Here is a 24,334-nt window from a genome sequence, read left to right as displayed (position 1 = left end):
TGCGCTAAGTGTTTATTTTAAGTAAGAATAATTTAGCTACAAATTTCCTCAAGGAATAACATCCTTCACACATTACAAAAAGGAGAGCAGGAACAAGCCTGAGCCCGCACACCGGGACGCTCCCGGCGCTGCCCCGCGCGGGCTGCACGGCGGCTGCCGGGCGCCACCTAGAGGCGCTGCCGCGGCGGGCGCGGGCTGGGGGCGCGGCCGGGCCGGCCGCGGGGGCGGCGGCGAGGAGCCGGCAGCGGGAGCGCGGGGGACCGTGGCGGCTGGGGCGGGACGGGGGCGCGGCGAGGCAGGGCCCCGGGGAGCGGGCGGGCTAGCGCGAACTTCTCTGGGAGACGGTGGGGGTGAGGCGGGCCCGCCGCGACCGCGCGCACACCCGCCCCGGGGCAGCCGGCCCGGCCTCGGCGCTCCTTGAGCCCCCACCCGGAGGGGCGGCCGGGCCCTCGACGGTCACCGCTCCGCAACCTCCGCGCGGCCCCGCGGGCCGGCCCCGCACCTGCGGCCGGGCGCGGCTCCCGGTGGGCATCCGGCGGCGGGCTCCGGGCGCGGCTCTGCCGCCGCCGCCGCCTCGGCGCCGCTGTTGTTCCACAAACGCGCGGCAGCGCTGCTCCCGAGATGTGCTAATTGGTACCTGGCTGGCAGGGCGCGGGGTCCCTGTCCGCTCCCCGGCACAAAGTAGGCTGCTAGAAAATTTGAAACTGCCTTTCAGCCTAAAGCTGCCTTACCTGAATGTCATAATTACAGTAATTATGTACATCCAAATTACATGCTAATTAAATTAGAATCAAATCGTTCTAAATCGAAATCAAATGAGGTAGCGAGAATTAATCAATGACAACATAAATAGAGCGCTTCCTTCAGGGATATTTATTGTACCGATCCGAGCAGGAGCCCCATCTGGGAGTCACCCGTCTATTTACTTTCAGAGTAGCAATAATTTATTGCCCAGTGTTAATTCTAAGCCACGGGTCCGGCGGGGCGGCACGCCCGAAAAACGGCCCGGGACCCCTCGCCCGAAGCTCCCCGTCGCCCCTGCCCGCCCCGAGAGCCGCCCGACGGACCCGGCTAGCCTGCCCCGTCCCGACGCAGCCCCAGCCCCGGGCCAAGCAGCAGGAGAGCAGCCGGCAGAGCTGCCCGCCCGCCCCCGGACTGCCGCGGGCCCCGCTCCGGCGCCGGGGAGTCCCTGCTGGGAGCCCTGCCCTCCCCGCCAGGCTGAGGGAACCATCTCACGGCGCCGCGGCCCCCACCGCCCAGCCCCGCAGAGGGTTAACCCTATTCCGCGGCTTTTACGAATATAAATAAATAAATAAATGACGGTATCGCTGGAGCTGCTCTTACCTCCATCTGCGGAGCGACAGCACCTCCTGCCGGGCCCCGCCGGCTCTGCCGAGCGCCGCGCTCGGCCCGGGGCGGTGGCGCCCCAAGGCCCCGCGGGCCGGGGCGGGGCCGGGCGCGCGCAGCCGCCCCTCGCCGCGGGCGGTGCCGGCGGGGCCCGTGAGGGCGCAGCGGGCGAGCACCGCCCTGGGCCTGCCCCGCCCGCCCCACCGCGGCTCCAGCACAGCCCCTCTGCCCGGAGCATCCCGGCCGGGCCCCGCGGTGGCGAAGGCGGCCCCACCCTCCCGCAGCCGCCGTCTTGGGCCCCGAGGGTCGCTTCCGTACCGGTGAGGGGACACAAACTGGCCTAGGGAAGGTACGGGGAGCAGTGAGACACTGCCTCCACAGCCGCACCAACCTTCCCCTGGCAGGATGACTGGTTTGTTTCAAAGCTCTTCCACACGTAGTCTGAGACAGATACATCCAAAATGTCATGATTTTTCTGCCAGTCTTTTCCTATGTGAAAAGGCAGGATAGACATAGTACACTGTTTAACTACATGGAAAGCAGTAAAGTGCAGAGCCCACAAAAGAGCGTAGAGCTGCGGATGTCGAGCTGTCCACCCTTCTTCAGGTGGGAGTCAATTGCTTTGTGGTTGGCAGATTCCTGAGCCAAACACAAAACAACTGGAGAGACCCTCCTTTGGAACGGAGGCACCTTACAGTTATTCCTATCTTTCCTGCGGCACTTAACATGAAAATTTTCCACCAGAATACGCCTTTTCCCCTATCACATTACTCTGTCCTCTCTTACACAGAAGGATAATAAATCCTTCATGAGAGGTTTTGTTTAGATTGCTAAAACACGTATTTTGGCAGTCTCCTCCTGTTCTTTCTAAATCAGAGCTTCCACACATCAATATAGGGGGGCTGACTCTACTGCAGGGGCTCTTTAACTCCCAGCTACTTCAGCAAGAATGTCCAGAGCAACCTAATGCAGACACATTGAAAAAGTGACATCCCTTAATGGTTCATCCTTTCAAACTCTTCACATGCACTTAAACGATAAGCCAGGTCACTTTCACCATGTATTATTATACTCTGTGCAGTGCTGAAAATCTTCTGAGTGAAGTAGAAGTGGACTGGTAATAAAAGATAGTCCCATTTGTCCTGTGAGTGAGGAGGGTAAGAAAGTTGCTGGAATACTGAGCCCAGTGACTGTTTCATGTGTCCACTAACTAATGTACTTCCATCTGCCAACCTGAAAGGGCAGAGAAGCCTTTCCTTTGCAATAAAAACCTTGTGAAGTGTTGCCTTGTGCATTTGTACTGACTCAGAACTCTGAAGAAGATGGCAATTATTACCAGTTTTAAAGAATAAGGTATTTTATTAGGTAAGTTCATCTTCGTAACAATGTATGCAGAAAACGACTGAATCACTAAAACAACAAAAAGGTTCATGAAAACAAAAGGATGACTATTTACACTAACTTACTACCACAAATAATGAAATACCTGAAACAGTTGAGGCAGTAAATATTCCTTTCATGTCTTGAGAGATTATTGAACAATAACTTGACATTGTACTGACACATACCAACAGGGGTTCAAGATGTTTAGATAGCCCTGACCAAGCTGTACACTGCAGGAGGCCAAAAAATGTTGGCTATACACTTATGTGAACTATGTCTCTCTGTTGTTTTAACTCATGAAATTGATCTCTTACAGGGAACTTCAGGAAAAATGTTTCCGTATGAAAAAAACAAAACCCTCTACAAGACAATGCTTTGATAGCTGAAGCAGTGATCTTATCCAGAACTATCTCAAATGTTTGTTAGCATTCAGCATATTGCAGGCTTCTTCCTCCTCACAGCTGCATCTAAACAGAAATCATCATGGATGAAACCAAGAGTATCGCATACTGCTTTTAAATATTTTAAAATCCTAAAATCAGGTCTATGAATTACTGCATGTATAGAAGAGGTATTTGCCAATAAGCATATTTAGACAGTAAAAAAATACCTTAACATTTATACCTAATTTACAAATATTCCAACACGATAGAACTGATGCTGTTGGGTTTATGTAGGAAATATGCTAGTTACAGAGGTTGGAAAATGAACAGCAGTATGTAATTGAGCCCTTGTTAAAGGTATTCATCAAAACCCAGAGAAATTCTTGTTTGCACCTGTCCTCTATACTATCTATTTTTTTTCCTTTCTCTGCTTCTGCTTCTACTGCGTCTGCTCCTTTCTCTGTGTTCCACTTTACTGCACTTGTCCCCATAGCCTTCTCTACATTTTTTCTTCTCTCTGTGCACATCTGTGCTGGGGCTTCTGGTTTCATTTTTCCTGTGCCGCTCTTCACCAGGGCTTTGACTTGGACTTCTTCTTATGTGCCTTTGCCTGGAACTGCTGTGATTTGAGCACAGGCTTCTCCTGCTCCCTTCATTCATGTTTTGGCTTCTACTATCCTTCTCCTTTCTTTCAGTCTCTCTCGTGTTGGTGCTATGGTATCTGCTTGTGGACTTTCTTTCCCCCTCACAGGAGTTCCATTTGTTGTTCTCTGCAGAACTATCTCGCTTTAAAAGCTCGTACTTCTCCCTATCTTTGTCCTTGTTACCGTGACTACTGGAGAGATCTTCATAAAGTTTTTCCTTCCTCATTTTTGCCTTTCCTTCTGAATCGCTGCTGCTGCTAGCCTCTGAAAACTTGTCTTTTTTTCTTTTCTTAGAATCCATCTTCTTTTGTGCTGCTTTATCTCTGCTGTCAGTCTCGCTGTCACTGCTGCTTACTGAAGTCTCACTGGAGGATGAGGAAGAGGATCTCATCTTATGTTTCTTGTGTTTACTTTTGCTTTTTTTCTTTTGCTGCTTTTTCTTCTTTCTATCTTTCTTTTTCTTTTTCTTCTCTAGACGATCCAACTTCCTTTTATTTTCAAAATAAAGGAGCAGCATGATCAGACATGTTAAGATATACTACATTACAAAGTTAAGATATACTAGATTACAAAGTCATTGTCTTTTAAAGTTCACTACTTCTGATGACCTACACAGTAAATACTTTCATTTCCATAAAAATATATTGAATTATTTTCCTTTTCCAGCAAAGTTTCACTTTAAAACTTCTAACTTGACATTACCCATAGTATGTAATCCACAGCTGCTCCCTCAAAACAGGAGTAATATGATTTTTTAATTCTTTAATTTTCAAAAAGATAAGTAAGAGATGTCAATTTGGGCCTTGTAACTAGGAATAAATACATTCAGTAGTGCTTTTTTTCCCCTTGTCAGGCTGCTCTGGAGACCTTAGAAAACCACTGCTGCTTTAGCTTGTGCATTTTAAAAACGTATTTTGAAAATGAAAAAATGCAATCAGTATTCATTTTCTACTATTGATGAAAACTGATACTAAAACATACATCTTCGAGTTCTTTAGGCAAATAATACAGATATTCCCAGTAACCTCTTTTTTTCACAACTAGAAACTTACATTTGCTATCTGTAAATATACAATATTCCATCATACACATGCATTCACTGCTGTTTGGCTACTTTCAAATAGTTTTTACTTTGCTTTCTTATTTATGCTCAGAAAATCAGAGACTGAACAGTGAAACTGTTTCCAGTGTATTAAAAAAAATCCCTTCAGACTAGTAAAGCCTAAAGGACCTAAATATTTAGTAAACTTCAACTTCTAAAATATAAAGGATTATAAAAATTTCAATGTGTTGGGCCAGCAGAAGTTCAAACAAAAATAACATTTTAAGTTACTCTAACTACATACACATTCCTTACTTAAAAGGAACATAAAATATGCCAACTACTTTCAGAGAATTATTTATTACATATGTGAATACCATATGTACCTACCTACTCAGGTACCTGCTTAGCCATTCACCTTCTCCCCCTCCTCCCACTCCCCACATACGTGACATCTTTTAACCTAAAAGCTTGTTTTATCTGTATGCTTGTACGGGATCTACATGTCAGTAGTTAGTATTTTTGATTTTAAACATTTTGAGGTTATTTCAGGATAATGTTGCAAATTAAGAGAGAAAAAAAATCTAAGTCACCTGGCACACAAAATCAGTTGGATAAAAGCAAAGCACGGGAACCTCATTAACTCACACCCACAGGGAGCAGTGAGCTGCAAACCCTGGCACAAGCACAGGGTGCAGCTGGGCCAACCTTGGCCCTGGGGCGCAGGGTCAGGTTCAGTTCAGCCACAGGGAGAAGATAGACTTTGTCAAGTTGTAAACCAGTAAACAAGAACACAGAATTTTTAATCATAGAAGAAGATACTGTAAACAATGGAGTGCAGAGTAATATTTTAAAATAGCAGCACAGCATCTTTAGTGAGCCAATTAGTAGTTCAGCATCCCAGTTAAATTGGAAATGAGCCCCAGTCAAAGGCATCAAAACTAGATTAAAATAAGCAGATTAAAAAATCGTGCTACATAATGCCATTTGTGGTCAAGTGTATGTTAAACTGAACTGATTTTCTTCTGTACTGATGGTGCTAAATGGCACCAAAGAGTTACAGTGGCAATGATGGATGTAGTCAGAACTACTGCTGATACATATCCCCTCCACTAGGTACCACACGTACCTTAGAAGTTTCTGTTTTTGTTTGGTTGACAGTGATTTTAAAAATTCAACTTCTGGATCATCATCTCCTTCACTTGTAACAAACTCCTAGAAAAATGCAGTAAGCCATTAAATTCTTATGTATAAAAATAATAACTTCATTCAGATTTCTGTTTTAAAAGTGGTGCTTCTATGTACCTTATTTTTGCACAGACCGAAATATATTTGTATTACTAAGTCAGCCTATGACACTTTGGTTAGAGCAGAATACCCACTATCAAGTGAAAAACCCCGACATTCTCTCTCAGAGCTGAGTAGGTGTTATAATGTGGGGGCTATACAACACGAGTTATTACTAACATATGAAAAAATCCCTGCTAGGGAAAGAAACATTTCTGAAATAGTTAATGAAAATGAGCCAATTTTGGAGCCCACGATTCCCCAGGATAAGTCACTCCATTGCTATCACACTTGGATGAATAGGTTAGACACTAGTCCTGCTCAAACTCAGAGTAATTTAAGCAAATTACTTTTCTGTCTCGGTTTAGTCATTAGGAAAATGGGTAACACATCTACTTCACTGTTGTGTTATTAGTCTTTAAATGTGCACAAAGTCTTCTAGCAATGCAAAATACTGTAATCATATAATCTACATACAGTAACGCAATCAGCAAAGCAAAACTACTTTGAAGACCCTGAATTCCTCAAATTATGTGCATCTGGTACACTACAGTTCTCCACAGTGATGTTTTTAATTTTAGCCACACTCAGAAGACGAAAGAAGAAATAAAGACTAAAAAGCTCTTACAAAGAAACCCCAGCACACCTAACATAAAGCAAACATACTGATATCAACGTGATTCATTTAACAGTGCCCATATGCTACATTTTTCGGGGTACATAGCTTTTTAAAGGCAAAGGTACATCCATCTGCAGAGGCACAATGAACTGTTGATTTACTGAAGATTTCAAGACCAGCTTGTAGTCATCCCCTCTTTACTAGTGGTTTGACTATCCTGCCTATGAACAAAGGTTATTTCAAGGAGTGTATATTAATCTTTCATTTTACACTTTTATCAAAGCACCTCATTTAGTAGTACACTTTGCGTAGTCTAAGTAAAGGCAATTGAACCATTTTCACCCCCAGAAATAATAACTGGAACAATAGTGAATCAAGTAAAAAAACCCCTTCAGATATAGCATTCCTGGCAGTAATTATTTCTGCATATTGCCTCAAACTTTATCCTAAGGGTAGCACTGCATTACAAGTATGCAGCAGAAGCCCTAACCACCCCTTTATAAAAAATTCAATTTCTAGTCACCAAGAAGAGGGATTTAATTTATTATAAGTGGTTTTAAAAGAAGTAATTTATGATTCACCATTCTGTATGAAACAAATCTGGAAAACTCTAAGTTTTTTGACATTTTTCTACTGGTATAACTATTCAGCTTTCCTATGGATATGCATATTTGAAAACATTAAGTAACAATTCACAAGCAATCACATTTAGATTTATAGACATTTTCAGCTTACTGGTAAAAAGATATTACCTGTGATGGATCATTTGCGGTCAAGTTTCTCCCCAGTACATTTTGTTTCAGCGCAAACCCACTGTTTCTCATCTCCGCTATTAGCTCCGAGGGGTGCATTGATGGCCCTGTTCACAAAAATCACAGTTTGAATGTATCATTTATATCTCTCTACCTTTTTTGGACTCCACAGTAGGAATTCAGTTGAAGCTTTGTTAAGTAAAATCACAGCAAAATCAACTCAATAATCTTCTGCTGAGCAAATAATCAGATATGATTTTCTAAAACAGCAGTCTGAAGATTCAGAATGGAAAATAATTGCATTTTTCTTTAAGTACAAGGGGATTCTCTTATGTAACTTTGTAATGTTGAAAACAATATATCAGATAAGTCTAGTAATATATTTTTATTATAGTAAAAAAGCACAGGAGATCTAAATAAAGCACATTAAATAGGACTCAGGTGCCTCCTCTCCTTTAAAACAATGGGAAAATGCACCTCTAATAGGTCACTAATAAACACATTTTTCATAATGACACAAATTCTTGAACTTCAATGTAAAAAGTAACATTAGAAGAATACATATGGAATATAAATAAACACGTGAAAAATATCTATGTCCTTACTTATTCTAGGGATTGACAAATATACATAGCCTCTAGACTGTTATCTCCTCAGAGATTTCTGGTTTTATTAGCTTGAAAACCATGCTATATTTTTCATTAAAGTAAGTGTTTGGCATTAGGCACATGATTTCTTTCTTTGCAAAAATCTAACAAGGAGTAAAAGATGGGATGTATTATGTATCATTCAGACTTGACTGCATAATTTACAAACCATGTAACTCACTCTTATGCTTTAATTGAATCCCTGTGATCATCATAATGTCGTGTACTTGTCTGATTAGATATCTTTTCTTCACCTTAAATATTCACTCTCTTGTTAGGTCACTTCCAGTAAATTTCCTTCCTAGTCCCTTCACTAACCTTACTGTCAATGAACTGTGTAAGGTAAATCTAAATTAAAAGCCATGTAAAACAGGGTATGCAGCACATGTTTACCATTACTCCAGTAAACTACTGTAAATTATAAGATTAATTAGCCTTATGAAATGTATTGTCCTGCTTTGTGGTTTAAGAGTTTCTTAGCTGTGAAGACTGACAAAACTCATAGATTTTTAACACAGACAAGTATGTAAAATAAAGTGAGATTTTTGTTACAGAAAATATATGGAAAGTAATATAGAACTTTCTCAGAAGAAGTAACATTTTTCTTAGTTTTCCTGTATAATACATTACCTTGCAGAAACAAACAGGCCTACATGTAAAGCAGGAAGGAATAAAACAAAACTTGGGAAATGGTTTAAGGAGCCCCTACATTAATGACTTTCTTTTCACAAGTTCCTTATTTTGCCGGGCAAAAGAACTTTCAAATGAGATACCTTTTAGCCTTCCCTCAAGTTTGCATTTTTCTTAAGTAGGGGATTATTTCCCATCCCCCCTGTAATTTACCAAAAGTGCTTTTTCTGTGTTATAGTGTAATTGTAAACTCACAATTAATCAATGTATATAGGCTCCAGTGTCTACATTTTTGCATATTTCAAATTTAAAACCTTGGTCTGCTTGCCGAAATCTACTCTGGCTGGAACAGAAACTAACATCAGACAAACACCTAACGACAGAATTCGGTACCAGAAAAGGCCTTGATTTGCAAAGTCCATATAAAAGAGCCATATAATTCAGTCAAAAACCCTGTATGAAGAAGCCAAATGGAGACAAAGCATAGAGTCATGAAAGAAGATTTCTCCATACCAAAGAAACCAAAACACTTGACCAATTCAAGCCTAGAATACCCCTATTACTCAAAGAGCCACTGCCTAATGAAGTAACTTAAGTAAGTTCTTAGGTATTCCCCTTCAGTGTTTCAGCATTGTACACATTTTGGTGTGTATCTGATACCTAATTATTCTCATTAGTGTGATTAGACAAATAGAGGAATGCAACTTGTCCAAATCTACACAGGAGACTTGCTAAAGAATCAAGACAGAAGCCCTAACTTTGTGGCTCCCTCTGAGGACTATGGTCAGAATCAAGACCAGAGAGACATGAAGGCATATTGGCCTTCAAAAGCACAGTCCAAGATTATTTTCCAGAAACAACCCTTTTCAGCATTCTTTGTGCATAACACTGGAAAGAGGCAAGCAAAATAACCTCTTCTTTTTTAAGAAAAAGCTTGTAATGAATGCACAACACTATTGAGTTTTGTGCATCTGTTTTCTTGTATATTAATGATGTCAGAGAAATTCATAGCTCCACCTATAGTATTTTAGTTGCGACGCAGTATTACCATGATAAGGACAGTTACCAAACTACTGTTATTCCTATTTTGTGGATGTATACAAGCTGCATCAAATGCATCCACAGAAACTTGAGATTAAAGTGGTTTATGAAATAAATTATTCCTGTTTTGGTCTCCCTACAATTGTGAGGGAAGCAGCAATTTATGTTCTGCCTAGCTTGTGAGGAGATGCAGGAATCTCCAAGGAGCTTTATTAAGTACATTATTTTTACTGTAACTAAAGGTTTTAGAAAACACTAGGAAATGAGATTAAGAAAATAAATCAACCCCATAAATGGAAGTAGAGTCAAAACACAATCCTGTTTCACAACCCTTCTGTGGGCAGACCCCAGCCAGGCATGACATGGGCAGCTGTCCAGAACTGGTTGATTATGGAAGACACTTCCTTGCAGTATGGCATCCTTGCAGTTTGAAAAACATTAACATTTCTGAGAGGATGAAACAGATGAACCTGCTCACACTTTTTTTACAACAACTGATGCCACTGAGCTTCTCAGAAGTTCCGCTGCCCAATGACAGCAAGAGAGCTGTAGGGACACAGTAAGGAGAAAACAATCTCTGACCTGGGAAGTCTAAAGAGACTGTTTTCTACCTGGTTACAAGTCCAGGCTGTTAAGTTCAAGTAAGACATCATATTTGACAATGGCTGCACAGCTTAACTGCAAACCTCTATTACTATCTACTTTCTGCAACAGAACAAGAATCAAGAAAATGTTTATTCTCATAACTCCTTTGCTTGGAATCAAAGGAATCAAATGCTTGGTGACTTTCTTCTCCCATCCATACCTCAATAGACTGCTTTTGATTTATATTTTAATGATGTTGAAAAGCAGATCTGATTTTCTTTGAAATATCAGTGACAGGTTGAGGTCTCTCAGGATTCCTGGGCACAGCTATTTTATGTGACAGCATTGAGGCTTGCAACATACTTCCTTTTGAGATGCTTTTTCACAGAGTATTAAAAAATGCCTAAATCTGTGAGTAAACAACCACATTCCCATTTCCACACTATAGAATTAAATTGGGGATTTCTCCCGGCTAATGTAAATGAGAGACAAAACCTGTAAAAGAAACCCTAAAAACTGAACCTCACTTAACAGAGATTTGAAAAAAGCAACTTCTCAGAAGTGTCCTTGGCTTCCCTATTCCCTATTCAAGTTAAAGCTTAAACCTTGATGCCACCAGGTTGCCTGGTAACCCGAAGTGGTAAATCTTTTCAGCTTGCCTTTGGCTTGTGACCACACTTGTGTCTTCACCCTCCAAGACTGCCGGACAAAGCAGTACTAGGTATACCTGGCAGCCCTATGCTTCAGCTGAGTCATCAACTATAAAACAGGTAAGACTGAGCTGAGAGGCTCTCAGTTGGCTAAAATCTTTGGCTATGATGATAGCTTATTATTCTTGAACAGCACCCATCAACTTGCAAAGGGTCACTCCTACATCAGGCACAAAAATCTTTTACATGCTATGAAAATCAATCTGCTCATATACACATTCCTTACAGACTTGTGAGACTGCCTGTGAAGCAGCTACCTCAGTGACCTCATGCAGGTGAAAACATCTAGAGATATTATACCATGAGCTGGCAGAACTTTAGCTATAGGAACCCTGTAAAAATAGCTGATTGCTACAACTTCTGACAGCTAGTCTCTCAGCATTCTTTCATCATCAAGCTAAAAATAAGTTCAAAGTTACAATGTTTCATCATCTGTTTCTTATTCTTCCTGAGACAAGTCAAATACAGTACCTTGCTATTTTTGAATATGACTGTCATGGTTATTTTCTGAATTTTGCATTTTGATAGGAAAAAGAAAAAAAATATTTTAAACTTTCCCATATGCCACTTGGCTAAAACTAAAACATTGATCTGCTTTAAAACCAATTCATAGTCTTGGAAAAGCTTTTTGCCATACAGCGTAATTAACTGCTTGTAAATATGACATTTATTTTTATGCATTAAGACAACTGACAACTGCTTACATTTTCTACAGTTACAGGTACTTAAAATTTTATTAAGGGCTTGCATGAAAAAGTCTCTATAGTTAAAGACCCACCAAAGGATTTTTAAACTTTTTTTTGTGGCTATTATAATTCTCAAGAAACAGTATTTTCAAGCAAAGAGGTTACAGTTTCTTCCTGCTTCTCACTTTCCACAGAAGTTCTTGCAGCATTAATTCTCTCTGTTATCTTCTGTCTAAGATACTATTTAAGGATACAATTCAGACAGCTCAGTTGACTCAAAGAGTTAGGGCACAAAATCTAGAACTCAAAACATGCAATGAAATGTGAAAAGAAGGATTTGAATCTTCACAAAGCACTACCCAAGTACAACCTTAGCCTGACAGCTGTTGGTGCATCTTTATAATACTTGTACAATTAAATAAACAGAAGAGATGTAAATAGATTTTTTTCTTAGGCATGTATGACATAATTACAATGCACTGCAGAAGAATATCGTATTAGGATTTCTATAACATACTGTATATTTGCTTTTTTTAGAACAAAGAGCACTCCAATTTCTCATAACACAACTGAGATGAATTTAACAGAACAGTTCTGCTTCTATTAAGCAATCGGGAGGGGAATAGAGTTCTGGATTTCAATTACTTAAGTGCCTACCTTACAGCAAACTCTCCCACCCTGCATTACTGCCCCACTCCTGTCCCAGAAACCAGAGAAACTTATAGATGTAATTAATTTTCTATTCTGTCTGTACTTCTCTTGAAACAGCAAATGCAGAGTGCATGTAACACCATGTTGTTGCCAGAATGTTTCCTCTAGGAGGCATGGGCACTTTTGGGAGAGCAATGCCAGCTGTAACACACCATCTAGCAGGCCTCCATTAGGATGTGTAAAGCACATTTTTCAAATTATTCAATATGAGGAAACAGTATGCTAAGACATATTTTCATAACAACTGTGATTAAATACCACTTTTTCTGCAACAGCTCAGTAGCAGTGAGGACAGACCATGAAGTTATATTTGCCAGTATTGACAAAACCAGCAGTTTTACTTCTACCTACTCATGATGCACAGTCTTGACAGTATTTGCCCAATTTACCGATAAAAGCTTTCACTACTGTCACCAGTGTAGATAAGTAAACTGAATTATTCTATACAATCAGTCAAGTTTTAAATTATTTTTATTGTGGAATATAAATGGAAAGCAAAGACATAAACAATACTGTAAAAATTATTGCCATCTGTGGCAGGGGAAATTGCAGTAACCAGTTGTACTTACATAGTGGCTGCAGTTAACAGAACTATGATATTTAAGGTTGTATGTATGTTTTGTTTTGTATTCTATGTATTGTTATGAAATTAAAGAGAGTACACTATATAAAAGTTACTGGAAAAGGCAGCAGATTCTTTAGAGCGTCATTTTAATTGCAACTATGTGCTTTTATTTTAACTAATGCTAATTTTCTGTATCATCAAAACAGAATATTTAGAATATGGCTTTTAGAATAGGCTTTTCTCCCTTTCTGAGAATGTGTTCTGGCATGGGATATCTTTTAGTTTACAAACGTGATCATTTTAATCTAAAAACATCATCACACCATCACACTTCTCCTGACTTGGTAAGAGAGTGCAATCTACATGAATAAATGTAAACATAGCACACTTGCCTATCTGCTATCAATTTGCCAGTATATGTGGGGGTCAGTAAACTCCATGCTACCATGCCTAAAACTTAATTTATGAATCAAGGACAAGATACTCTCAAGGCTTCTCCTTTATTGCTACACTTCCTTTGTTAACAAGGTAGGCCTAAAGCATGTTGTCTTCACCCTTTCATATACATAGCTTGGACCACATGAGGCCGTAACTCCTCCAAACTGAAATTTATCTGGTTTTCTACTTAACAGTTGTACTAGAGCCATGCTTTGCTGTGGAAAAGTGCATAAATAAATACTTAGGGAGTACAAAAACACCTCTTTTGAATTAACTAGGCTTTAGAAAACATTCTGCTGGTGGGTTTCAGTCCAGCACACGAGGACATGAAGGATAAATATACTCTGAATTCAGAACGCTGCCTTTTCTGGGTGGTAGCAAAGACATATGATAGAATGCTTTTCAGGTTTTGCTTTAAAAGAGAAACTAACTTTAAAATTAGAATAGACAGTTTTGTCAATACATCCATATACTTTCTTGTTTTGTCCTCCAAGTTTTCTATGGCTTTTGTTAATATGGCTTAAAAGGAAATTGAGCAAAAATGGAAAAAAATTACAGACTGAGCTTAATCACACTCCATAGTCTGTGAACTTTTACTGAAGTTGTGACAGAGATGAGAGTAGACACTTATTTTATCTAAAGGACAAAGAACTATTATCAAAATTATGTGATCATGACACATAGTAAATTTATGCTGCCTCCACTAATTCAGAATCAATCATCTTCTACTGATAATTTTTCCATCTATTTCAGAGATGAGTGCATTCAGACCATATTTACACTTCAAAGCAACTGCTGCAGTTGGCATTGAGAGAAATCAATGACTAAAACCTCTGGCTTTTAATTAGCTCTTTTACAGAGGGCCTGCAGTTTAACTGTATTTAACACTTGAGCACAGAATTTCACTGTAATTTGCCATGCTTTTGTTATATGGTATTTCAGAGAAACCTGAGTTTCCTTTTTACTTTTTTGGAGTAGTAAAAACCATTTAACATTATCAAACTCCTATTGGAATCCATATTTATTGCTTAAATGCTAAGCACAAGATTTCTAATAGAATCGGTATTTTATGCATTCACACCAAATACCAAAGCTTCTGAAACATAAATGGAGGATTATTCTAAAATGTGACAGTTCTTAAACTATGTGAAGATTTAGTTAAGGTTCCTACTGCTCACAATCAAAGGTCTCAGCTGCAGATCATAAAGGAAGGTTTCACACACTGTATGTTTCTACAGATGACCATTTATACAAATATTCACAGTTAACATATTCAAATACCTTTTCTTTGTTACTACAGATTCAAGAGAACGTTCTAAAAAATTTCTGCATTCCCAATACAATGGAGAATTTTCTCTGTTGGGAAACAAGGTACCATATTTGTCACTAGAAAACTGCAGTGAGATACAGACATAATGTAACATAAACACAGATTTCATTTTTTGCTGTCTCCATGTGACTGATAATTTCAATGATTACCCTGGAAAGGTAGTTCACCTACAAGCTAAAGATCAGTGGAACACACTAAATCATAGAAGATGGAAACAACACCCACAGTTAGTTTAGGGGCACTCAGGTGATGAAAAGAGAGGGTACAAACTCCAGAACTGGCTAATGAGCCTTTAGAAGGCTGCACCTGCACAGCCATACCTAGAGTGGCTTTATCTTGGGACACCATAAGACACTAGACACACATACATGTTGCTCCATTAGACTTTTACCTTTATTTGCCTGAATTTCCCACAACATGCTAAGCCCTTTACAGTACTTTTTCCTTAGTAATTCCACAGCAAGGATCACATACAGAGCCAGTCTGCTGTAAGACATTCAAAGTAGTCCACAGCAGAGAAGGGTGCCCAGCACTCCCCAGGCTTAGTTTTCACAGGCCAAGGGTGCAAGAACATCTTTTAACCTTACCATCCCCCTTCTAACTATGCTATTCATACAATTTGAGCCACTAGCCTCCCTTCCTAAGATGGTAATACCTTTCTTCATAAAAAAGTAATAGATCCATAGTGTGTTCTTTGTTCGAAAAACCATATAATAAAATTTGTAAGCATTCAAGCTTTCATAGCTTTTTAGTAACCCCTTCCCCCGTCTGCCCAAACCATCATTGAATGGGATAGATTGTTTGCAGAGAAGGAGGGAAAGGGGAAAAACAAAGAAGTATTCAGTTTGTCCTAACTTCACCTGACCAAGAAAGTCACAGGCAATTTTGAGGTGAAATAACAGCATTATTTCAAAACATTTTGCACAGGACACCTAATGATCTCTGTTCCAATCAAGTCAATGGCTTTTCAGGATTAACAAAAAAACCTCACAAACCCCAACAGATGCTGCTGGTTAATGATAAAAAAGGATTGTGAAAACAGGCAAACTTTGAGATGGTAGTGAGCTGGTTTTTTTGCTGGTACGCATTCTGTGTTTTATACATGCATATATATATATACACACTGGCATGTTAAGTCAGAAGCACAACCAATAGTTTCATCTTGTCTGAACTTTGGAAGTTAGGATTTTATCAGTAAAACACCCTGTAAATCAGTTTAGCCCAAAGAAGCACTTTGATTGCCTAATTTACCTTTGTAAAGGCGAAGTAAATCTTCTAAGTTGGTCTCCATAAGCCTCACAGCTGGAACATTCTAACACTACTTTGCAGTTTCCAGTGATCAAAGTAAGTTACTTTATATCTAAAACTAAGAATTTCATAATAGAAATAATGCAACACCAGGGGGTGCAGTTATCATGCAATAATTACACTCCTGGGAGATTACAGACAAGGCTGTACCCCAGGGGTGTGATTATCCCATGATAACCACATCCACTGAAATTGCCTTATTGCAAAAATAATCTCTATTCACTGGTGAGATATTATTCAATAGGTGCTTTTTTTAATGGTAAGATTATTATTTTTTTTGTATGAATTACCAGCCAGATTAGTAAAATGGTCCCAGAAGCAAAATAACCAAGCCACCATGCCCAAGTTAAGGCACTGATTGTAACTTTTTGTTTGCTGAAGCGCTGCAATGTATGTCAGATCTTGAAAGACAGCAGAACACAGGTGTGTGCCACAGACACCCTCTGCCCTGCAGCAGTTTCACTGGAGGAAACTGAAGTCTGTGACTGGTCTCTGCACACAAAATATTCAACACTGAATCCGGAGCACCAATTGCCAACCAGTTTTATGTGTCAAGAGGAACATTACAGTGTAGTCTTCACATCAGATTAAAAGGCAGCTATTCTTCTGCTGAAATGACAGAATCACAGCTTATAAAATTCATGGGAAAGAAAAAACCTACATTGGATATGATGGGGGAGGGGAAATATCTCAGTTAATAACTCTTCTTTTTCCTTATGGAGAAACAGAGCAGGAACTTTAGATAAGTCAACTAAATCAGACATGAGTTTCATTTTCATTTATTTGCACTCAAACGTTTCCTCTGATGCTGAAAACAGTCTGAGTCCAAATAAAACATTTTTTTTTGCTCTTTCTGAAGCAGGAAAAAAAACAAAACACAAACTAACTTGTATCAAGGCCTGCTACAAGTATTTGACAGCAAAGCCAGACCATTTTTTAAAACCTACTTCTGCAGAAATTAGTGATGCCAGTGCCCTTAGCATACCAGATTCAGAACCATGAAGCTCAGTGCTCCCACGACTGACTGGGCAGAGATTCATCACCAGCAGCACACGGACCAGTCTTCCAACACTGTGCTGATGCATGGTGTGCTCTAGCAAGGGAGAGTATTTGCAAAGTTTGAAGAATTCTAACCTAAATTTAGCTAGAGTAACTACCACGCACTGCCTAAAAAAAAATTATTCCATTCAATTTGCATGAAAAGGATGTAAGATCGACTTCTATTAGGATGAAAAGATCATAAATCAGAAGAAATAAAGCACTACCAAGTAAGTAACTTCAAAGCAATAGAGCTCCTTCCAAAGAATATAAAAAAATTCCAAAGATTTGCTCTTTAAAAAAAAAATTTCAGTTACTTAGAACTTAAATTTGGTCCTTCTAATACAATTAATTTCATAAACTAATCAGAATCCTTGTACATTGACTACTAAATTGTACTAATATTTTACTCTGGTTTCACCTTTCTTCCTCATTATATCTGTATTTCTCAGCTGTACCCTTTAATTTATGAGACAATATTTATATTTTGATTTCCTGAAACACGAGCTAGAAATAAATATCCACTTTCTAAATATGGCAATACTTCCTGACCTTTGAAAGTACTATATGCTCTAATAATTTAGTTCAACATTTTTCAACTCTTTGAGAGTTCATATTTTTATATGAACATATTTTTACACATTGAGTTATTAAAAAGCCCAGTCAAATAAATTTAATACGCATTCCAGACCTGCTGTATACTACCAGTAATCACTGCCTACCCTTGAAATTCCTATTCATTGCTCTGTTCACAGGCATGTGTTTTAACCTCTACATTTTAGAAACAAACAAACAGCTTCAGAAAAATTGAACGAACTTTACCTGACCTTAGAAGCCAAGTAGTTTTGTACTTTTTTCTTTTTCCTGGTGCTGACAACAATGGCAAATGAAAACTGTGGACTATTAACATGCTTTTAACCAGCTTTCTAAGCATGAAGAGACACTTGTGACACATGGAAGAGGGGGTGCTTGGGAAGCAATTCATGTACAATTCAATTTGTTTCAAGTGCAAGGGATTTTTTTAAACCTAATCATCAGTTCACAAAACACAGAACGGTTTCATAAAAAGATGATCTCATAAAAAGTCTCTGTCCCTTCCAAACTAGTATTTTCTGGAGTTCTAGCCAGTCTAAAGAACAGTGTGGCAATGGGCATTTTTGCAGTACTATAAAGCAATAAAGAATAATCAGGAATTTAGTCTAGAAAGCAGCCTAGGAGTGCATACAATAACTGATAAAGAGAAGCAGGAAGAAACAGAGCTGGAGGCGATGTACTGCACAGAGGAACAGGAGAAGGTTCTTGGAGGTGGAAACAGATGCAGCAGAGCAAACTGAGGATCTGCAGCACTGTAACAACTGGGCAGAACTCTCAGCAATGCAAAGTAATTACTTACTCCCATCCCAGCCAACACAGGATTGCTGTCAGTGTTTCAGCAAAAAAAAAAAAAAAACAACAAACCACACTTTTTAAAAAAATATGTTGCATAAGCTTTAACAAACCATGTGGATGAATTATGAGTCTTAAGAGAAGCAGTGAATTCAAGAATTTATGTTCTCACTTTACTGTAGTGCTTCATTTACACACATTTCCAGAAGTCATCAGAGCAGTGGAATTTAACTTGTTATTAAATCAGACAAAGTTTTAGAAAAGTTGATTAAAGGATTGTATTCCTGAGGCTAGAAAAAGCAGACAACCTTTTATATGATTGTGTAATTAATATTACCACTTTCTCTAAGCCTTGTATTTGCTATGAAATCAAGAACTCTAAACTTTACCTACAGTGTTTTTACATAGTTTCCCTGGAAGAAAGAGAAAGTAGCAGTATCATTACAGCTGACTATTCAAATCCAAGAATAGTGTCTTACAAATTATATATACAAATCCTGATCTGTCGCCCATCCCTATTCCCTAAAAATCCTTCCTCAGCCTACAAGAGTCTAAGCTCAGCACAGCACACTGCCTTCTAAGTTCCAAAGTTGAAAATGAGAGGGCACTGGCACAGTCTGAGAACATCTAAGTACTTTTACACCACTTTCGTTAATGCAAAATTCATCATATATGCTAAATGCTCTCTTTAGGCTTAGAAAGATAGTTTGAAAAGCCACCTGGGGGACATCTCTTCAAGTGGGAAACACCCGCAGCAGTCAAACGTTGCCTACACCTAGGTAGTTCAGTAAGGTTCGAAACAAGCAGTTATTCTTCTACTGACACTGCAAAGTGTCTGTATTACACTGTAATGAATAATAAGGAATGAATATTAAGGTTTGTGCAAGCACATACAAATATTTTCTGCTTTCTCAACCAAATACTCCTAAAATTTACCCCATATCATTTGAACTGAGGTGTGGACAGTGAGTTCTGCAGGACAAAAGCATCTCTGACACGCAAGAGCTGCACAATATAATTCTACCACCAACAAATGCTCTAAGCACAATTTTTTCTAAGATAAGAATCATGCAAGAAAGTGATTTAATTTCATAACCTACTGAATAGAAAGGCTGAGCAAGTCAACTACAGGATGAGTAATACAACGGCATAATCATCAGACAATGCCTAAAAAAAGGAGAGTAAGACACCATTTTCTTTAACTGAACTCTTCCAGGCCTCATCCCAAAGAAAATATGTATCTAAGTGACCTCATTCTGAAAAGCAAGATTGTTGGTAGGCTAAATATGTAACAAACCTAGGAGCTGCTACATAAAATAGATAACCTGAAGGAAGACAGAAGAAAAGCAGAAACCACCAAGTGTGCAACTGTAATGGTATCCCTGCAAAATCCAAGACACAACACGTGACCAAAGCCCAGCAGAGCAAGGCTGAAGGCTCATCCACGCTACCTGATGTTTCTTTAGCACGCCCCAATTTTAAGAAACCTAAAAGCATTACAACTTGGGTTAACTCACAGAAAAAAACCCCAAAACTGTAGGAAAAAATATTATTCAATTTGAATGTTTATACCCACTTCTTCAAACCTAATCTAGCACTAACTGCTGTGTGACTTCAAGGAACAGGAAAGCTAATAGAAGAAAAAAAATTACAGTTAAAGAAGCAACAAGAAGTCAGATGAAAGGAAACCAGGCATTTGGAAATCTAGGTTTCAACTGATTGTCCACTTACAGAAATACAACTACATATTTTAAAAAAATTCATAAACTTCTCCTTTCTACCAAGTGATCAACAAAGATATAGTCATATATTCCAGCTTATCCAAGCAGTTTGCTTGAATTTGAACAGGGACAGTCTTTAACAATCTACTCATTTTTTTGGGGACACAAATTTTGTCATTCTGATCTAAAGTCTTGTTGCAGCTTTTCAGTTTTTGGCACAGATAGGATCAAAACAATATGGAATCTTTTTTAAAAGAGTTACTAATTGAAAATGAGGTCCCTGCAATTTGAAATAATTAACTCAAAATTGTGGATCCTACATTTGGAATTAACTGTTTTCTAGAATTCATCATCTCTTTTAAATATGATAGACTTAAACTTTCTAAAACTAAACGTGATGAGCTCCCCCCATATGTCTAACCAGAACCTTTAAAAACCATTCACTGCCTACCTGAACCATCACTGGAGACTGAACTTGCATTGATTCCAGACAGGCCAAATAAGGGACATTCTCGATCAGTGTTTATATGTCCCCACTTGTGGCATTTAATACATCTCACATTCCGCACCTAAAGGCAATGAAGCCAATTGACACAATTTAGTCAACAATACAGCCTGACATTTACAGAAATGTCTGTGTTATTAGGCATAAGAGAAGCTTTTAAACTCACTGAAAAAGAGATGATAAAATTAAGAGAGTCCATGTGAATGTTCTGCAGTTAGACAACATTTGAAATACACCCAAGACATCCACAGAGTGAAATTTATGTAACTTGCCTGGATACCAAATGGCTGATCTCTGATATTCATATCATCCTTAGCATATCTGTTACACAAACACAAAAGAAACAAATAATCAGTTCACTATTACTTTTTTTTTTAAACATCAGATACAAAACTACCTTTTGTTGTTAAGTGTGAACCCATTTCAGAGGTATAATTCTTGTAAACATTGTCTGAAATGCATTTTCAAACATGCATTAAGTATCAAACAAAAATAAAGCTGAGCAAGGAAATAGTTCCAGGTTTACAGGTTTTACTAATTAATTGTCAGGACATGACAAGATCACACAAGTGACCTGCTCAAAAATAAAACAGGGAAAAAAAGGGAAAAAAGGAAAGTATATGAAAGGTAAATAATAAGGAAAAAAAATTATTCAGATAAAATCCAGATATCTTACTTTTCCCGAGGAGCAACTTTTTGCCATTCAAATTTGTACTCAGTCTCTCCCTCTTGCTATAAAACAGAAAACATGGTAAGTTTGAAGTTTTTCAGATTACGTTTTAAGTAAGCAAGAAGAAAACTTAAAGAAATGATGCAATGAAATACCTCTTTTGTTTCCTCTTAGAATTTTCAGAAAGCATGCAAAGAAAAGAAATGATGCGTTAATTATATATGCAAAATGCAGATAGTATCCCCCTCTAAGCTAAAGACAAAACATTTTATGGTTTATACGAATCAAGAGTGCAAACACTCAGGAAGTAGCTTTATTTAAATAGAGTGCACTTACAAATAACCAGCCTCTAGTATATAGCTACAAATCCTGTAAATCTAGAATCATCTCCTAAAACTATATTCATTTATTATATGAATAAAAAACTTGGAACATTTTTGCAGGAGTAGCAACAATATTTACTTTTAAGATATTTTTAAGAAAAAGTTTAGCAGTAACTGCTACTTAAGAGATTACTCGTAGAGCTTCTGAAGTTAAATAATTGCAAAACTTGGTCTACAAGAATGAGTCCATTTGCAAGTGATTTCATGCAAATGGGAAAGATGCATTTTAAAGGGAACATGTTTTCTCTTAGTGGGAATATATTTTCTTAGTTCTGCTCACAGTCACACTTTGCTAAAATGATGCAAGTGTCCAGCATGTACTTAGTAATTTCCATTTATGACACTACTAAAAAGTCATAGACTCACGAGACACAGCTCAGGCAGCACTTTTGACTACTGAATCTCAGCATTTATTATTTTTATAACTTCTGATAAATAATTTCTTGCTCTTGTATTTTCTATGTTTGACAAGCATCAAGCTGAATTATGGGCATAACTTTTAAACAAAAGCAATCTGCTATATCTGTAAAGGAGAGCAGGCCAAAATATAGGTTTGTGTTGTCTGAGTCATTGCCTCGGTAAGGTCCAGTCCTCCTCATCCAATGGCTTTATAACTGGCTAAAGAAACACCCTTGGTCGAGGACAGAATTTATGCTGTTTCCTGGAAAGATATTTTATCTGGTCTTTCTCATCAAATTGAACTGTTGCTTAACAAAACCCAACCATTCTCTTTGAAAGAAATTAAAGTTTTGTGAGATCAAAATTATTACATACTACATCTATCTATCTATCTATATATCTGCATATTCCCACATAAAGAATTAAAAAATCATACCTCCTATCATTACCTCACTATGAACATGTTATTTTAAAATAAAACATACCCTGCTTATTTCATCAAAAGGTTTTTAGCTTTAGTATTGTCTGCCCACAATCAGGAAACTGCAATACCTTTCTTTGCTCCAGGTGGGGCTTCATACATGAAATTAAGACCATTCTTCACACGCTCGTCACCCATAAGCAACCTAAATTAAAAGGGCAGTTTGGGGTGTTACACGCAAAACAGTCACATGGGTAACACAAAAAAAAAAAAAAAAAAGAAAGAATCTTCAGTATGAAATTATTGTGATAACTAGCATTTTTTTCATTTTTTAATGCGAGTGACAAAATGTGAGTATCCAAAAACATGAGAGACCAGTCAATGCTTTTGCATGCTCCATTATGTACTAAAAATCACACGTTTCAATCTCAACTGAAAGGTAACATGTCCAGAGTTACGAAAAACAGATTTCTGTGTGATACAAGGTTACTTACTGTCCTGTGCAACATGATGTATTTTGAAATTAATTAGAGGACAGGCACAAACCACTTTAAAAAGTTCTCAAGACTTCTGCTTAATCAGACATCACTTAATGAGTGACTGTGTTCTCCTACTACTACAGTCAATGGGAGACAGTACTTCAAATTGCTCACAGCAATTTCACTACCATGAAAACAACACAGGAGAAAGAAGCATGTGATCTTAAGCCAATTCTCACCTGTTATCATAGGATTCCTGTTCTTTCAGATACTGTTGCATTAATTCTTCTTGTTTCTTCTTATCATATGAGATTTTCTGTTCTGCCATCCATACCTAGTTAAAATAAATAAGTTTCTACTCTAAACAAATACAAAAACTATTGCAAAATATATTCATGTACAAATAACTAGCTTACTCAGTTAAAAATGCTTAACGAGGGATGATCACCATTCTAATTGCATAAAATACATTATTTTCACACAGTATTTTAACAAATGAACTTCCCAAAGCAGTAATTTTGAGAAATTCCAAGTCACAACAACACTTGCACACTGAAATGACAGGAGAAAATTTGGTAGCTCAAAAGGAAAAGCAGGCTCAGAAAACACCCTGTGGGTGCCACTGTCTTCCCTGTGGTGACCTCGGTGTAGTCTCAACACACCCCAAGCCCCAGGTCCCCTCGGGGGTTCCTGGCACGCGGCACGGTTCTGGGGAGGACACCTGCAACCAGCTCGAGGCAGGTATGAAATATTGGGAAAACATGAGCAGTGACAGGTGGGGTTTTCCTGGACGGCGTATAGTGCCTATTTATCCTGAAAATCAGGCGTTGAAAAGCCTGAGCCAGGAGAATGCGACAGTCGTACACACCTAGGAGCAAGAAAACTCGAAACTTCCAAGTATTTCTTAACTATTTTCCCTGCCTCCTCCTTCCTCTTTGCCCCAGCCCCGATGCATCCCAGGACAGCGAGGAGCACTGCTAAGGCCGCTGCGGTGCCGGCAGCCCGTCCCCGCCGGGGCACCCCCGGCTCCCCCTCACCTTTTTGATGTTGGACTTGGAGGCGGGGTGAAAATCCTTCTTGCACATGAAGTTGGCGAACGACTTCCCCATGGCGGCAGCGGGGCGGGAGCCGCCGGCCCCTACACGGACAGGCACAGGGACAGGCGCAGGGACGGGGACGGAGGCGGAGGCGCTCCGGGGCCGCCCGGGCCGGGCCTTCCGGGTC

At 39.1% G+C, this 24,334-nt stretch overlaps 1 protein-coding gene across 1 annotated transcript; it reads right to left on the bottom strand.

Moving 5' to 3' along the window:
* Positions 1 to 2,679: 2,679 nt before the first annotated feature.
* Positions 2,680 to 24,325, bottom strand: CIR1 (CBF1 (RBPJ) interacting corepressor 1). The gene is made up of 10 exons (XM_032114778.1): positions 24,148 to 24,325; positions 23,350 to 23,444; positions 22,763 to 22,836; positions 21,584 to 21,597; positions 21,435 to 21,490; positions 21,031 to 21,079; positions 20,705 to 20,822; positions 7,458 to 7,564; positions 5,929 to 6,014; positions 2,680 to 4,245 (listed from the first exon to the last, which is right to left on the bottom strand). Exons 1-10 carry the CDS (start codon positions 24,217 to 24,219, stop codon positions 3,519 to 3,521), a joined length of 1,398 nt encoding a protein of 465 aa, XP_031970669.1. The 5' UTR covers positions 24,220 to 24,325; the 3' UTR covers positions 2,680 to 3,518.
* Between the last annotated feature and the right edge of the window lie 9 nt (positions 24,326 to 24,334).

The sequence above is a fragment of the Corvus moneduloides genome, chromosome 7 (assembly GCF_009650955.1).
Source record: "Corvus moneduloides isolate bCorMon1 chromosome 7, bCorMon1.pri, whole genome shotgun sequence".
NCBI classification, from domain to species: domain Eukaryota; kingdom Metazoa; phylum Chordata; class Aves; order Passeriformes; family Corvidae; genus Corvus; species Corvus moneduloides.
The sequence above is the reverse complement of the archived record's forward strand: the minus strand, read 5'-3'. Positions and strand labels throughout refer to the sequence as shown.